General features: G+C 37.6%; 1 protein-coding gene across 5 annotated transcripts in view; it reads right to left on the bottom strand.

The window, feature by feature from the left end:
- Nucleotides 1-15,658, bottom strand: part of rapgef4a (Rap guanine nucleotide exchange factor 4a) — a 33,502-nt gene extending 17,844 nt beyond the window's left edge. Inside the window, exons 1-4 of one of the 5 annotated variants that reach the window (XM_044131506.1) lie at nucleotides 15,518-15,658; nucleotides 10,366-10,508; nucleotides 10,186-10,274; nucleotides 8,346-8,492 (exon numbers count right to left, since the gene is read on the bottom strand). In XM_044131506.1, coding sequence (XP_043987441.1) covers nucleotides 8,346-8,492; nucleotides 10,186-10,274; nucleotides 10,366-10,508; nucleotides 15,518-15,585 — 447 coding nt within the window. In that variant the 5' untranslated portion in view covers nucleotides 15,586-15,658. Of the gene's footprint in view, nucleotides 1-3,195; nucleotides 3,325-7,697; nucleotides 7,822-8,345; nucleotides 8,493-10,185; nucleotides 10,275-10,365; nucleotides 10,509-10,768; nucleotides 10,788-11,017; nucleotides 11,050-15,517 lie in introns of those variants that run through there. The other 4 variants (XM_044131508.1, XM_044131507.1, XM_044131509.1 and 1 more) reach the window with 4 other exon arrangements.
- Between the last annotated feature and the right edge of the window lie 2,703 nt (nucleotides 15,659-18,361).

Raw genomic sequence — 18,361 nt, 5'->3', positions numbered from 1 at the left:
TAATTTCAATACAAAACAGTGAAGGATTTAAATTCAACCTATGCAACACAGTCTCATAAGACCAGACTATACATCAATTCAAAACATTGCTGGTTGTCAGGTAATGTTGAACATTCAACATTACCTGACGATGTTGAACGTCAGGGGTGGTGAATCACCACCCCCCAAAAAATATAATGTTTTTCCAAGTTGGTTTATCACTTCAACCAAATTTGCAAAGTAATATTTCTAACAGTCTTGATGATTAGGTTAAATGGCACAAAGTGGTTATGTGCTGCAGAAATTACACTGCAGGTCAATCCAAAACAGATTGAGAGCCTCTTAGCAGCAAGCTAATAATCTTTACCTTTCTATCTGATGGTCAGTAGAGACTGAAGGAAAATACAAACATAGAATTTCTTTGGTCCCCCTGGTGGAAATGTCCTGAGAGATCATGCTTATAATTCAATTCTGCTCTCTGAAGTCAGCAAATCGCTTTAGAAAGCCATAAGGGAACCAAAACCAAATAAGATGGTAACTGTTTCTTTAAATTACTCGTTCTTAAAAAAAAAATAGAGTTATGTCATTGTCAAGTAAGGTTTATGAAATATGTGCCTTAGAGTGGTTTTGAACAGATGTAAACAATAGATTTAATTACTGAAATCTAATCAATGCAGATTCACTGAAGCCTTCAGAGTCAATTCAGCCGTCATATCAATCTTTGTTGACAATTAAAGGATTAGGATTAACTAGAAGCACTTAAACTCAGGAGCATATGAACAAATGAACCAAGCCTCTTTGATCCCTCAAAGCTGCTCTCCCAGAGAGATAGGCTCCAGGGTGCAGAGTTGATTTAAAGAAGGATTAAATCCGCTTAAAAACACTTAAGAAAGGCGGTCTCCAAATTTTGTTGAACACAACAATTCAATTGCAATTAGTAACAATTCGGTAAAGAAGTGCTAGTGTACATACAAATTGTTTTCTGTTCTTACTGTTATTACATTTAAATGACTCAGATCGTTAATTTAATCTCAAACAAAGATAATCTGGGTAAATTCAAAAATCAGTTTTCATGATACGATGTATTAAGAAAAACATTGTATTCAAACCAGCCTGTAACTGCTTTGATTGTTAAATCAGAAATTAGCTGTCATTACCCATTGTTTTTGGAATACACAGTTCAATCATATCGTCCACACCAAGATCAAATTACTACAAGACCCATAGAATCAATAAATCACCCAAACAAAAGCTGTCTGTTCACTTCAACAACAGACAAGCATCAAAGAACAATCATATTTTAATGAGCATGAATGTTTTAAACGAAACACCGCAAAACACAACAACAGCCGACACTGAATCTCTACTTCCAGTAGACCAGCAGCACAGCTTGGTGCCACGAGAAGTAAGAAAAGTAGTAGTGTTAAACTTCCATGGGTCGTTGCTTTAAAGTTTCTGGGATTGGTTATTAACCTTTTACTAACATTTGTCATCTAGGAACCAATCAGGTGGGACCTACAATCATTGTTGTTCAGCAGTTTTCAATACTGATGCTCGTATGACTGGGCTTTAAATCATTATTTAAAATAAAAGGGATAGTCTGAAAAAGCAGAAGCATTAGTTCTCTACATGCAAGGATAGTATTGTGCTTTAAAACCCTCACTCATGGATCTGCTCACATTCCCCCCAAAAAGTTGGCTTCCCGCTCACATGTGAACATTTCTTAAAATATTTACAAGTCTTTAAAACAACCTCTGTTGCATCTGCGGTTCAATTTACACAGATGTCACATTGTAGCCCTATACCTGACAGAAAAGTCCTTAGTAAGGGGAAAATGTAATGGTAAACACTCTTTATGATCTCTTAGATGTTCCAGCCCGTCAGCTGTATTGACAAATGGACGATCAATAGTTTTAAGGCACAAACATGTCCTACTGAGAGACCCAGGCAGCGGTTCTGCACTCTCCCTCCACTGAAGAATTAGTGCTCCTTCTTGTGAAAAGAATGGATTAGAATGACAAAATATCATGCTGTCTGCTAGGTAATTCTGCAAGGTTACATTTTCACTCAGTGAGCGGTAGGTCAGCACATGTTTAAATCAGAGTTGCTGTCAAAAAATCTTGTTTTTCTTAGAACTGATTCAATGAGGGCGACTTTGGACAATTTCATACAGATAAATTAGTCTATGAGTATAATGGATAATGTAAATGAGTTGTTACCTTACTGAAATGTAAATTTCTTCTATTTCCTTATTTTTAGTAGAATTACCTAAGAAGTCCCACCAAAATACTTTTCCTGAAGGCCTCGGACTGTTTTATTTTCATTATTTCAATGTAAAACTTATTTTTACTTTCACAGTCAAGAACTCAATGGACTAAATGTTTGAAGCTCAAATATGTTAAATCTTCTTCAAAGTGCTGAGTAATTTTGTTATCATATATACATGATGTTATAGATCTGTGTGTGATTTGTGCTATTTTTAGTCATAATAAATGTGGGGTGTCCTAATTTTAAATATTGTAAACAACAAAAAAAATTAGCACATTTAGCTACTAAATTTTTTAAAGGATATTTTCTTCTGTTTTTTTGTTTTTGTTTTTATTTTCTATTATTTGAATTTTTTGGCATTGGTAAAACTGATCCTAATTGGCCTGAACCCAGAGAGTTGCAGGGTGTGAAACTTTTACTGCATATCTCATGCACAAAATGTGCATCTTTTAAGAAGTAAAGAGGTAAGTTTAGCTTTGCCGTGGTTTTAGATGAAGCAGTCAGCCCCTCAGTTCATTCTTACTTCAAGCGCTCCACAATATTTCCCGCTTGAGTACTTCGATGCACCATGAGCATCACTAGGCATTAATGCACGCCTAAATAATTTGCAACGAATTACATAATCAGCATGGTGAGAACTGCTCTTAAAGTGCTCAGTGTTTACTCTGAATCCGCAGAGTCACACTTCAGGATCTGTGGGAGGAATATATGAAACACAATTCTAGGAATTTAATTCGGCATCTTTGATAGAGTAAAAATAATTGTGGCATTTTAAAACTTAAAGGAGCAGGAATACAGTTTTTGACATTTCAGATGATAATTTCTACATCTTCTACAAGTTACTACAAGAGAATTTTGATTTATAAGTATCGAGCTAATTCTAATAATATCAAGTCATTCTTGTGCGATATTGCATTGGATTTTTTTCAAAGGTTTAGCACAAATTACCTGCAGATGTTACCAGTAGCACCCTGAGCCGCTTGCTGTTGTAATGTCCAGTCTCTCCTAATCCAGGTGTTACGAAAAGCTGAAAGCAGGTTCATCCGGATTTTAGAAGGTTATTCAGTCTTAGCTGATCCAACATCATCCAGCTGTGCCTTCTAGGCTCTCTGGGAGCAGCGTGAGCAGACTTTCAGCCACGCAGCTAAGGTGAGCAGTGGTCAGCTGCTGACTTCTTCTGAGCAGCAGTAACTGCAGGATTATTCAACTCCACTCACTGAGCACACAGCAGAGTTCACCCAATCTCTCCTCCTCCCCTCAGTCTGTCACAAATACGAGCTAATCTCTGCACACAAGGTGGGGAAACTCCTCATCTTGCAGCAGGACCATATAGCAACTGCTCATGCTGAGAAACGTTCCTCAAACAAAGAATAAATCAGAAAAATATTCATGTTGTATGTGTTGAGATATATATCTATACATTTTTTGAAGAGTGGTTCTTCAGTATATGTATGTTTTCTTTTTCTTTTTAGCCTTTACAAAACAGAATTTTCATGCACCGTTGTCATTTTGTCGGTGTGACTTTAAAATATTAAATCAAAAGTTCTGATCAGTTCCTCAAAGCTTAAGTAGCTCTTTCACCAATTTTTTTTTTCACATAAACTGGAGTAATTTCTTGAAAGCTACTTCTTAATCAAGTGAAATCATGCTGGAATGGTGCTACCCATACTTGAGTACAATTTTTGGTCACTCTACTGACCTCTGCTTCTAATCCAACATTCAGCACAGTTCAAATTGTCAAATCAAGAAATCTTGTCAACAGAATGATGTATTCATCCTGACTCGTAAAAGGCAACATCCAATAAGAAGAATTTAGGATTTCAGACTAAGCTTTTCAATCATGCAGCAACTCTGTAAATAGAGAAAAAAAAAAGAAAAACTGCACAGATCCGCTGTGTGGTGTGCAGAAGATAAATTTTTCCCCCTCAAACTTCCCCCTCACCAGGCTTCAAACTCCTGAGGGCATTTTACATCCCTGCCACTTCCTTTTCGTCAGGTTTCTCCTCTGGCTGCTCACTAGCCTGACTCTACAGGCCGACAATAGTCACATGCTACCCTCCGACCCTCAGCCTCGTTTCTAGCAAATGTGCTTCGAGTGTAAAAGAAAAAAAATAAAAACCTATCCAGAGTTCAGCTGTAAGCATGAATACTTCTATTTCACTCAAAGGATGCAGAGGTGCCAGGTTTGATGTTCAGAGCAAATGTTTCCTGTCCAGACCCGACACGGGCTGAAGAGTCTGCAGCAAGGAATGAAGGCAAAATGTACCCCAGTGTTACATTTCAGAGATGGTTAGCATCTGCAGTAGACAACAAGCCAAACAGTACAGTTGATGATAAAGTCATCTAAAGCCACAGCCAGTCTCCCAACTGTGTGCTGCTGAGCTTGGCTAATGTCTGCTCTGTTAAGCAAACAACCCAAAGGCTGCCAGTTCAGAGCGACTAGATCCAGATTCTGTCATGTACAGAGCTGCACTAAAGCTCAAGTTATTGCATGAGACAGCAACACAAAACACATGACTATCTAAATTACAGAAAGAGATCCACGGGAAGTGACTGTAGTGTGTGTTGCTGTCAGTGTGTTGCTGAGAAATGTTGAGGAGAAATGTACATCAGTGATGTAACTCCACATTTTGTTTTGTTAAAGACTTCTTCTGAAATAGATTTGAGAAGCAACACAGATCCATAATAATATAGCAACAACTGCTTTGTAGCTTTTTATTGACAGTCTTATAAATTCTGTGAATTCTATGTATTTTTCAGTTCAATACTTTGTTTTGCCACCTTTGGCTTCAATCACAACATTTAGTTGTCTTGCATGTTTCTCTACAAGTTTGGCATGCCTCTTTCTGGGCATTTTCCACCATTTCTTATTAAATATTAGTCTTTTCACTCTCCATATAACAGCTCCCATGTGGCTGTATTTCTCTCCACACAGAAGCTTTCAGGGTTTTAAGCAGCAAGAGAACTGACCTCATCTAGCTTAACTTTGCTCTTGCACCACTAAACACAGTTCAGCTTAAATCAAGCCTGTGGGAAGCAGCAAAATCTTATCTCCTAGTACAACAAAATCTTATTTCCAGGATAAATAATAATAATAATAATTTCAAACAATGATAACTGTTTAAAGTGCCGCATGCTGAGATCAAGGGAAATAAATACCTGTTGACAAAGTATCTGAATTTTGACTTGAGATATAATCAGAAAAGATGAACAAGAAAAGACTGGACTAATATGCAAATTACTTTGTGGGCCAACGTCTAATAACTTAGGTATCAACAAAATCTGCAAAACAGTGAAAGGTTGTTCTTATGTAATTTACATAAAAATTTATATAATGCAATGACAAAAAGAAAATCACATTAAACTGGTAGGTTTTGGTATATGAGAGAGATAAATTAACCTAAGGTGGTAAAAATATGTTTTCACCATCTTAATTTAATGTAATTTTTGCATCATCTGAATTAAGGAGAGAGAGTCTAGCTTGGTGTCTGAATGTTTTGAAACCTAGTTTCTTCTATGGTTCACGTCATACTTACGCAAATTGAACTGTTGATGCTGAACAAAATATACATTGTTTTGGGTTAATATGGAGCCATCCTGACAATGTCTTTTTATGCAGGATCCAACCCACAGCAACAGAGGCTCTTAGTGAAAGCTTAGGTCATGCACAACTGTCCAGACATGTCACATGCTGACATGTTTCAGCATTTTAGGAGCTTAAAAATGTAACAAAGTAAGCCTCAGAGTGTTGAGCCACAAAGATATCAGGTGAGAACTGGAAGACAAGTTTCTCTCAAAACAGCAGCAAATCATTTCTTCATTTTCAGAATTGTTTTTTAATATGTGTGCATCGAAAACCTAATCACACAAATGAAATGTCTTCTGAAAAATTCATGTTCTTCTCCCATATTTAAAAAAAATAAATAAATCTCACAATTAACTTGACACAGACTTTAGCATTAATGTATTTAACAGTAAAGATGAAATGAGAACTAAATTTCTTATTAGAAACTTATTAGAGTACTCCATTTTGGCTTCTAATATTTACGCTTTTAGGTTTTGTGTTTTGCTGAATGTTTATCCTGGTTAATCTTAAAGTGTTTGTTGCTTTGTCATTGAGGGCTCTCTATTTATCGTATATCTAAAAGAGGAGCTTTGTCTGCAGTCTCCTCAAAAGTTGAGCTTGTTTGAGTTTAACTCCATAAAGGTTGGTCTTTGTCATTAAGCCTGTTTGTGGGGCTTATTAACAGGACAGCAAACAGTAAAATTTGGTAACCTCTGGGTTTCATATTTCTTTTGGCTGAGAGGACACTCAGCTCATCTAAGTCTGAGGCAATTATCCTCAACTGGAAAAAGGTGAATTGTCTCTTATTGATCAGGGATTTGTCTCTGCCTCATTCAGAAACGTTGAAATGTTTTTGTTTCTTCCTCACAAGTCAGAACCCTTCGTTTGTTTGCTCTATTGGTCTGGAGCTGAACGAGAAAAGTCTAATTTGTCTGATAAGTATCGATCTTTATGACATATGGATGACAACCAAAGGAGCAAGATCCTGAAATAAGCTTCTTCTTCTGGGCCTAGCCTCAAAATGAGAATCATCAATAATCATCAGTTCATGCAGAAGTGCAGTCAAAAAAAGTCATAGTTTTATCAGCAGGTAGCTGCACCTTAGAGCAACAGCTTCAGGCCCGACACCTTGAGTTTACGTTCTTAAAAAGAAGATAACAGAGGATGTTTTTTGATTCAAGTTTCATGAACAAAGTGGGATCTCTGCATGAAAAGTCTTCAGCATGTCATTAGGCCCTCCCTATAATAACTTCCGTCAGACAGAGTTGATATTCTGGGATCCCCAATGAACAGGAGAATTGAGAAACGGGGTGCCTCCGTGTTGCACCTGAGACTCAATCTCAGAAAAGCGGAAGAGAGTGGGTAGATACTCACTCTTGGTTATTTCTCCACCACCTAATCCCATTATCTAGAATATATACTCCAAGATTTCATCTCTAATTCCTCAAACTCTTCTGCCTGTCAATGTTCTCATCATGCTGTCTTGCTTCTGAATCTGCTTTCAAGATGTCTGTATTTCAGGCCTTAAACTACAATTTTATGGCAGGCCTCTTAAATCATGTTCATACATAATTACATGCACACATCTTAAAATCAAGTTCAATTTATCCTGTGCAAACATTTTAAACAGAATATACCATATTAGTCTGACAAACACCCAAGAAAGAAAACCAAGCTACAACAAAAACAAGTTTCAAAATGTGAATGAGGCAAAAAGATGAAATTTGCAGCTTTGCAGTGCAGAGTTAAAAATTACAAAAATGCTGGACAGCATATATAGCCAAACATAATTTCATCACAAGACTAAGTTCAGCAGCATCTAATAACAGCATAAGATAATGCACACATCAGAAAGAGCAGCTGTAAAGTCTCATTTGAGCCTAACCTTGCTGAAGATGCCGCCTCAGGGCAGAGTTGAAATGTTTATCCTGCTAGTCTTTCAGTGGGATCTTTTGTCTGTGTGCTGCCAGAGCAAAGCTGTCAGCCTCACTGCTGTTGGCCAGCACACTAACACCGACACACAAAGACCATCATCTAACTTACTGATGCCCTGTGGTCCCAGAGGAAAGGGGCTGGCTCTCTCAGGAAGCCTGCCTGGTATAAAGTGGGAGGTACGAGGTGAGGTGGTCCGCAACAGCATCCACAGACTGTTATCAGTTAAGACAACTTAAGGCTTTGCACATTCACAAATAGTAGCTACAGAAATGCCTATAACTGTCCTCTAATGCAATTATGCACAAGCCTATTTAAAACAAGGGCTGGCTACTAAAGAGGCCTGAGAGAAACAGGCTCTGTACCACAGTACCATCTAGTGGACATACTGTGAAAATAAAGTGTTCTAAAAAAAGACTTGACTGGATGTGAGCTCCTTCACTATAACAACTTTCTCTGTGTAAAAGTGAAAAGTGTATCTGTGATAGACAGATACACTGACAGCTCTCACAGCATCATTAAATCATAAGTTTTTACCTGAGATGTACACTGTAGTAGGAAGAACATTTTCTTAACATACATTATAACTCACATAACACACCTCCCAGAGAGACCTGAACTCCTTTTGTTCGATGCGTAGAAGCTCACTGAATTCCCGAGTGACAATCGTAGCATGTCTGGGCGTGTTATCCAGGATCGACTCTCCGAACGCTGTGCCGGTCCCCAGCGTGCAAATAGTGACAGCATCCTGCAAGAGAGGCAGACAAGGTGTTCTGCATCATGCATCACTATTTCTAAACATCCTGAGGAGTTTTAATTTTGAAAATGTGATCTTGTCTTTATACTACATCAGACTTAAGGTTTTAGCCTTTCTCTGTAGAATATTTATGAACCTTTTCACAGCATTGTATCAGCTTTTAGGAAGAAGAATGATCCTAATGTGAACCAATTTTGTAATATTTTTTGCATTTTTATGCTTTCATAAAAATCTACATCGCTGCACTGAGGTTTACATTTACAATGGTAAACCTCACGGTTATTCCACCAAATACTGATTTCTGAACTCTTCCTGAGTTAAAACATTAATATTGTCGTTTCTAAAGGAATACAAACTTGTTTTCTTTGCATTATTGGAGGTCTGGAAGCATTGCATCTTTTTTGTTATTTTGACCATTTCTCATTTTCTGCTAAGAAATTTTTGCTTGAAATTTCAGAGACATGTTGTCAGTATTTCATAGAATAAAAAAACAATGTTCATTTTACTCAAATATATACATATAAAACGTAAAATCAGTGAAACTGATCATTTTAAGTGATTTCTTATTTTTTCCAGAGCTGTACAATCATCCCTAATAAGTTACATTTTTTAAAGTCAGCTTTCTGAAACATAATTACTCCAGATTACAGTAAAATGTTTTTCTAGTCTTTCCCCTATATTAGCACACACACATTTCGCTTTCCTTCATTTTTTTAAATATTTCTAAAAAATTAGAGTAGGAGGAGAGCTATAAATGAAAGTTTTCACCCAAGAAAACAAAAAAAAAATCAACACCCACTCTTCAGCCCGTGTGCATTGTGGGTGGGCTGCTGCCCACGTATTACTGGATGCTTGTTGAATATTGTTGAATATTAACCCTGCAGTCTTTTGCATGGCTGTCCTGATTGTAATAGTGTGAAAAAGTGTACAAACCCTAACATTTGACGAAGTTCTTGTTTTTTCTTTGGTGAACATTTCTTCTTTCAGATCATAGTAGATTGTTTATTCTTTGTACTAACACGAATGCTGGCTCCTTTTAAAAATTATATTTCCAATCAATCAAATGCTTGTGTCTGACTTGTAAAGTTACAAAGAAAAATTGTTTTTTTAGTTAAACCCTTAATGGTCACCCTCAAAATACTTATATGTATGTCATTGTTTCCATGAGGACACAGGTGTCATCTTGACATTTATGGGGTTAAAGAAAAACTAAAGCAATTTTAAACTGTGAATTGTGAAAAGTGAATTAAGTCAAATTAATTTACTTAAAATATACTTTACAACCCCGATATTTACCAGCAGCCTTAAAATAAACTCTTTTACTGCTGAGAATGATGCAGGACTCTAAAATAGTTCAGGAAAGATAATAAATTATGGAATAATTTTACGAACATCCAGATAAAATAAATGCTCTACCCAACAATTCATGTAAAAAAAATTTAACTGAAGAATGTTTTTAAAGTATTTTTTAAGACATACTAATTGGCAGTCCAACATCTCCTTTTCTCTAGGTGTAAATATGACAGGACAGAGATCCATATCTCTAAGCCACTGTGAAAAATGGATGACAAGAGGGCAGACTTGTGCTGAGTTTGCCCAAAAGGGTAAAACCAAAAGTAACAGTTGCCTGTCCCTATTAAATGAGTTGGTGGATTTAAATAAAACACATTAATTTAAGTTTTACTTGAGAGCTTGATGTTTCAGACACTTTCACATCCAGGGAACCGGAAAGGACAGCATACCAACTTGTACCAATGTCTCCCTGTCGAAACACTGTGAAGAAAATATTGCCACGCTTAAGATTTATGATCAGTGAAATTTTTAATGAGCTGCCTATCTTTTTATCTGCTGAATTTTGACCTACATGTTATCCCTTTTTCCAAGCATTCGTAGAACCCACACAAACAAATCTGCTGCAGCAAACAGGGGTGGAATCTCTCCAAAGCCTTCACATTTTTCAGACGAGCCAGGATTATGTCGACATCTTCACCCGAGCGCTCTGCTGGTCTGGACAAACACAGCATTTAAGTAGAAAATGACAGTAGAAAGTCAAACATTACCAAAAACTCAAACAACATGAGGTGAAAGCTAAAGTTTAAATTAAATAACTTGGACAATCCTGCTGGCAAAATAAGCAGGTGAGATTTAAAGGTTAGTGTCTATAAAAACCAAATGCATTCATGTAGTAGTTTAAATTGTTTACAGTTCTAGTGTTTAGTATAAATTAAACCATGGAAGTTTTAAAATTGACAAAAGCCCCCACACACATTTTAATTGAAAATACAGTTTTCCATTCCATAAAAATACTGTCTAAAAGCCTGTGTTTCTGTTTTACTTTGGTTCAGGCCTTTCTTTGTAACTCTAATTTATAGTGTTGTTAGTCCAGTTTAATTATATCTAGTTATTCTTTAGGGTTAGATTCATTTTCTAAAACAAGAAATTAGGAACTATGATGTCCACCCTCTCCCTTGCACCCTGTGCCATTTTTCTTTCTCTCTCGCTCTCTCTCCTCACACCTGTAGCCCATTAGCTCATCAGCCCAGGTCTTTTGTTTCAGTGTTCACCCTCACGGTATCTAAACTACAGGTGTCAAATTCCAGTCCTAAAGGGCCACTGCTGCCCTACAACTTTCAGACGTGCCTCTGCTGCACCACACCTGAACAGAATAATTGGGACATTAGCAAGGCTTTGGAGAACTGATCTACACAAGAAGATAAGTTCATTCCAGTGTTTTGTCCCTCTGTGGCACATTTAAAAACTACACAACAGTGGCCCTTGAGGACTGGAGTTTGACACCCCGATCTTAACCCTTCTCCTGCTCAGGGAGAACCAACAGTACCACTTGTAATAATTCACTGTGAAAAGTATAGGGTAAGTAGACAAAAATTTAATCAAGAAATTAGGAAATATGATGTGGACACTATAAAAATGAATAAGATATCAGTTAAACTCAATAAGATAAACAAAGCACTTCTAAACTTTTTGAAGAAAACAGAAATGTATATGAGAATTTAAATAATAGTTGATTATTTTTTTCACAATGGGTGTTAGGCTGAGTTGAATAGCTTTTATCACTTAGCAAAATTCAGACGGACAAAACAAAGACATATCTAAGGCCAAATACTTCTTATTGCACTTTTTAATCTTATAAATAAGCAATTTTTTTTTTTTTACAAATGAGACAGCAGTGCTGTTATGTGTTTTACATGCAGAGTGAACAAGGTAAGTTTGTTCTGTTTGTTGTGCTTAAATCTTTTCCTTTTCATGACTCCATGGTATTTGTTCAGCTCCTTCTATTACACTCCCTCCATTTGAAATCTAGAGCCCCAGATGTATTTGTAGGTGGTTGAAATGCAGCTTACAGCACCTAAAAGACACTGTCCTTTCAAAAAGTGAAACCGAACACCATTAAAACAAAAACAAAAAGCATATGGCTCACTGTTGTTCTAAAAACATGTTTTTTTTCTTTGCTATGTGTCTCCTACTCTGAAATTAATAGTTGTTCAGCATGTATTATCTGTCAAATCACTGTTGGGTCAAATGCTCTGGGTTTGATCCCTGGCTCTACTTTATTGCATTCACTAAGTGTGAAATTTAAGACTTGGAGACATTCATAGGAGCAAATCCTTTTTTTTATTTAAGTTGAACTTCATTTGAAATATTCTCAAGCTTGATAAATATTTTCTCTGATTTGACTTCATATCATAGATGCACTTTTTGACCACTTAATTTAAATTTCAAGGTTTGGATCTAATAATGGGGAGTATTTGTCTTTGGTTTCATGTAGGAACTGTGCAGAAAAGGTTCTACATTCAAACTTGATTCAGCCAAGAATGGTGATGATAAGAGGGTTAAATTGGTCGGAAAAGATGAGTCACACAAGAATCAGTTGATTTAAGGGGAGCATGTGGCTTCTGCAAGCAACCAGCGGATGCTCGTGTGTAAATACATCTGGCTTACTCTATCAGTTTGCTCATTTTATATTGCTTTTTTGCTGATGAACTTTGGACCCACTCTCTGTTTGCTATCTTCATCCTTTACCTCTCAATGTGTCTCTGCCTCCTACTTGTCTCTGAGTGATGTTCAACCTCTTTGCTTCTCACATAAAACATGTTTATAAGCCAAAAGTGTAAAGTAATGGTTGCTATTTTATAAAAGCCTTCACAGAACCCAGTTTTTCTTAATCCTGATAAAATAATTGTAGTGATTGTAGCAAGTGGCTGTGGCTTTGAAACTGAATAGAATGTGATGATATCATACTTTGCTTTGCAGCTAATGAGTAAAGATAACTTTTGTTCTTCCATGTCCCCAGTGTTATGTCTTGGACGAGGAATTGGGCAGCTCTCAACTTTCTCCTGTCTGTTTGTGAGTTGGACCTGCAGGGCAGGCTGATGCACAGATTTGTTCCAAACCAGGCAGAGGACCTTTTATGGGAGATTTTCAACTCAAACCTATTTTGAAGGGGGTGGGGGGGTTATGTTAGAGGTGCGAAACCCTGATAGGCCATAGTCAGAGGTTTGCAGATTCAGCTTCCCAGAGCTATGGGGTAAAGGTCTTTGGTGTTTATTGTGGCAGCAATTAGAGGTAATGAAAGCCTTCAACCAGCAGAAGGAAGTATTTAGGGCTTGGCAGTCTGGGGACTGGTAAAACAACAGGCAAGGTACCAAGTGACCAGAACGTCTGCAGCTTCTGTGGGTGCAGAAGTAAAACTTAGAACATGGGAGGAATTCAAAAGATGCTGCAGAGTAAGATTTTGGGAAACATGTAGAAACTAGTAGTTGTTTGCAATAACCTAATCCAACAAGAACTGAAATAGCTCAACATGACTAATAACAGAAGTTTCGCCAAATTTAATACGTTTAATAACTATTGCAAGTATTCAACCCCTTCATTTTTAGTGCACAAGAGGAACTACTAGGGGTTGAACCAATTAGTCGACTAGTCGACTAGTCGACTCTAGGACGTCTCGCGAGTTTTTACATTTCATGTCGACTAGTCGCAGTCATGTGATTGCCGGTGGTGACAGCCTGTGCTGATCTGACAGCACAGTAAACGTCACAAGACACAAGAAAAATAAGTTAATACATTAGTTTAAATGATATGTAGATGGATGCATATTTGTGGTTTTACAGTGTTTTTAAAAGGAGATGGAGTTGCAGCTGCAGTCAACTACAAAACACCAGCCGTCTAAAACTCGCCCCCTTCCCGCTAAGGATGTCACTTAGCGACTCGCGAGTGTCTTTGTCACTACGATCTAACTAATACATTATTATGTTATGTTGCTGATTAAATAAAGATCTGTGGTAATGCCATCTAAAAGATGTGCGTTTCCTTTTGAATGTTGGTTTCCCAGCAACTTATTATTTATCATAAACTATCCCGATGTTTTGTTGTTTCACTTGTTGCTGTTCTGTGTAAATGCCATATTTTTCCGTGAAAACGGGTAATAAAGCCTGTACGTTACTCCAAAGCTTTGCGTCTTGCGTTGCTATGACGTCACAACGACTAGTAAACTCGACATCGACTTGACTTTTATCATGTTGACGTTGACTAGAAAATATGTTAAATCGTTCAATCTGCTGAGTCAGCAGAGCTTCCTGCCGCGCATCGGGCGGAGGAGAAGCAGGTGGTTTCGTCGAATTCAGCTGTAACCAAACGGGATCCGTTCATAACAAGTTTGGCTTGTGATGTTCCAAAAGCACCATGTAGTCAGTGTGATAATTTGACTCCTATAGTAACTATCCAGAGATCATCAGCATCAGCAGGTGATTAAAAAAAAAAATAAGACCCGACATTGTGAAACAAACTGTTCACCGCTGCTCACGAAGAATGTTATGTTTATTGCTATTTTAATTGTCAATAATAGACTTAGTAAAAGCAGGAGAAGGGGTGTGTGTGTGTGTGTGTGTGGGGGTCAATATGCCATGAAAATAGCTAATAAAGCCTCCAAGTAGTTGTGAAGGGTTTTTGCGCTTACGTCACTATGACGTCACCGCGACTAGTCGACATCGACTCGACTATTATCATGATGTAGTCGACCTTAAAAAATATGTAGTCGTTCAACCCCTAGGAACTACCTTTAGATGTTATGACTGGCCGTACATGTGATATACTTGACTGAATCAATGTTGGCCCCCACCTGCAACATAGCTTAAGTCTTTCTCTTACTTTGATCCAGAAGTTTGAATAGTTCCTGTTTTGTTTCATCGATACACAGAACAGAGTGATGGCTTCTTCTTTCTGTAATATTTAGAAGCTGTAGCCATTAGTTGACTTTAAAGTAAGAACTGTGCTTCCACTTGTATCTCTAGGAACATCCAGGCCCTTTATATCTGTTTACTTGTTTATGTGAGAAGAGTATCCCTGAATTTTTGACTTAGCCACATTTCTAACATTCATCAGTTCTGGTATTTCTGTTTCAGCACACTTGATGCCAGGTGGACCCCTTGATTGGTTGCATGGGATGAGCTCTAATATGCAAATATATCCGCTCATAATTCTGTTCAAGAGATGTGGATATTATAGCAGTCAATGGAAGTAGAATTTTGTGTGGAATTTGGATACGATTGTACCATTGATACCTTGTAATATTAGTTTTATTAAACTCATTTTGATCAACTGAGTCTAGTTGTGTATTTTTTATTTTTACTTTTTAAGATCGGCAACAATTGAAAAAAATTCAAGTGAGGTAAGTGTTTTTCTCCTTGATTCTTAATAATGGGGTTGTCCTGTTGGTTTAAAAAAATAAACCATGCTCTTCAGTGTTCCCACTCAACAGCAGATCTTTCACTGTAAGGTTTGTCAAACAGGAGGTCAAAGGCTCCGTTCGCACACGGTAACCTTGGAGCTGTCCAAGGATGCACTATTTATACAGATCCATTAAGTTCCGCTGGGAAATTTAAACTACGGCCGTGGTTGTTGAAACACAACGCCAAGCTCCTACATGAAGAGAAGCCAAATAAATCTCTATGAAAAAATCGTATATTAAGTAAACCAAGAAACTGGAGCATAGTTACCTTTTATCCAGACAAATAATCCACTCGGCAGATTCCGACGAATGAGAGGACGTGTGCGCTGCTACCATCGTGTCTGATCCAGTGAAATCTCCTGCTGTTTCTGCTGCTGTTGATGTTGCTGCTGCTGCAGAGGAGGAAGAGGAGAGGAGGAGCTGCTACAACCACTGCGCTTCATCTGCCTTCACTCACTCAGCACTGACTCCTCACCTCACTCACTCGCTCACTCACTCATTTAGGGAAGAGAAAATCTTGTTATAAGAAAAAAAGGCGTGAGCAAAGTCACTTTGTTCTTAGAAAGCTGCAAAGAAAAGGGGTCTTGAAAGAAGAGTAAGGCAACAGTTTACAGAAGATTTGAGATCACTTTGTTTCTCTTTTAGAGTTTAAAGGAGGTCACAATCACTACAGTGCTTTTGCTTCTGCTTTGCGCATGTTATGCTAAATTAGTGCAGTCAGTTTGATTCGACAGAGCCTTCTGATTTTATAAAGGATGCCAGGTGTTTTTCGAATTTCGTTTTAATTTACACAATGCAATTTTATTTTTGCTTTTCTCAAAAGTAAGTAGACGTTCTAAAATTTTGTTTTCATATTTAAAAGGCAAGAAAAACATAAAGTCGCTACCACAGATGAAAACAACAATTTAGCATTTTCCTTCCAATATTCCTAGACCTGTACATTTCTGTGACCGTCATGATGGGGACTCTAGATGGCGCTGTTTCTTCCTCAAGCCTTGAGTTTCTCTCCGAGAGGAAGGTGCCGAATAGGGTAGATGTGTTTGAGGTAAACCTAAAGCGAAGAGTCAGTATTCTGCACTGTATCAGGGTGTAAATCTCATGTTAAAATGTGCTGTGATTTCCATTACAGTTTGCACAAAATTTTCTGAGGTTAGGAGTTGGCCATATGCATGTATCTCCCCATGCATATGGGAAGATACACATAATATGCACAGGACTCTTTGCACACATATAAAGTATGATTTGATTTGTGTCTAAGACACAGTAGTCATGGTAAAGCAAAGAAACTAAGTCCATGACAGGGATCTCATAAAAATCTATTGTGATTATTTAGTGTACAAGGACTCAAGCCACTCAAACTGTGTGCATTCAGCAATATATTTTACTTTTGCAGCCTTACTGCAACTGTAGGGTGAAGAATGATATAGTATCTTAAGTAGAAACATTTTCATATTGCCCTGAAAAAAAAAACAAGCTTAGTAAGAAGAGGCCACATAATGAAAGGGTCATTGGCTTTTCTGTGTTACCTAGGAAACAAACTTTTACAGAAAAACTGTGATGCAGCATTGCCGTCTGTGCTGGCAACATTGTACAAGAAAAGTCATAGCATCCCTTTGTTGCCACACATTTTTATCACTTGCTGCCTAATGCACATTGTTAGATACAAAGGATATTTCTCTCACTTCTTTCTCTCCTGGTAAGCTAAACTGACATTAAAGGAGCAGAAAAATCAGCATGTGCAGAAGGAAAATCCCATGTTAAGAAATTTTCCTTTCTAAAAAAAATTGCCAGTGGCACATTTGGAAATACATCTCCACCTTCATCATGCGTCTGTTATTGTCCTGCTGCAACTTTGGTATTTTTCAAATGTCTCAAAACATGACACTAGAGGCCTTTGGCTGACAGAACTTGACCTCTGTGTCATTTCACAAATGTACCCCAGGGAAACAGAAATTCATTGATAATTAATTAGAAGTTTTTAGAAACACTGATGTGCTGAAAAAATTGTAAATATTAAAACAACAACAACAGCATAAAAAGACTGTCAATTATTTTTGGCTCATAGAAGGGATTGTCCAATAACTGAACCAGCTTTAAAAATGAAAAATAAAAATCTTAACACAGGTTTTCTTTCCTCCCTTGTCCAATGTACTCAAAGATTGCTATTTTTTCAACAATTTCTTTAATATTATGCTTTTGAAATAAAGAATAAAATGCAGGGGCTTGTTGTGGTGGCGGATAGCGCAACCCACATTTGGAGGCCTTTAGTCCTCGACGCGGCCGTCGCGGGTTCGATTCCCGGACCCGACCAACATTTGCAGCATGTTTTCCCCCCTCTCCTTCCCCCCTTCCTGTCAGCCTACTGTCATATAAGGGACACTAGAGCCCACAAAAAGACCCCCTGGTGGGAAAAAAAAAGAATAAAATGCATATATTATGAAGTATGATGTTGTTTGGGTCAGTACATACCAGTGAAGCCATCACAGAATAAAATCCCCTTCTCCAAACATAAAGTGTAAATTCATCTTAAATGTGTTTCCACACAAGGTCTGAATAATTTCTACTTTTGAAACCATTTCTAAGACAGACTCATCTTCTCTGCACAAGAGGGCAGCATTGTGTCTGTATAGGTATACTGATGGGATTATGAGACATGAAATTATTAAAATCATGTTACAAAGACAATAGAGGAGGATTATTTCTCCTGCATTCAAATTAACAAAAAAGTGGACTTTTGTCTGAAGGCCTGAAATCATCTGCTTAATCTTTTGGTTGTTGGACCTTAGATTAGGATTGTTTTGCCAGTGCCCCACTGTTGTACTTGCTGTTGTAGTCTTGCCCTTGCTTGCAAAAGTAAATCTTGTTAAAGTAAATATCAGGAATACAGGACTGGGTTCAAGCTAGGGCACGCACAACACAAAACACACATTCCTGCAATGCAGCATGCCATCTTCTTCCAGCTGCCTCACATCAAAACATCGAAGAGGTTATGAACTGCTGCTTGTTACCATTACCTAAAGCTTTCTTGTCACAGACAATATTCTGCTGGTAAGACTTTTTACATCTTGTGATTTCATACACAAAATCAGGAAAGGGTTGGGAGCGTCTGTAT

The sequence above is a fragment of the Gambusia affinis genome, linkage group LG11, assembly GCF_019740435.1.
Source record: "Gambusia affinis linkage group LG11, SWU_Gaff_1.0, whole genome shotgun sequence".
Taxonomy (NCBI): domain Eukaryota; kingdom Metazoa; phylum Chordata; class Actinopteri; order Cyprinodontiformes; family Poeciliidae; genus Gambusia; species Gambusia affinis.
The sequence above is the reverse complement of the archived record's forward strand: the minus strand, read 5'-3'. Positions and strand labels throughout refer to the sequence as shown.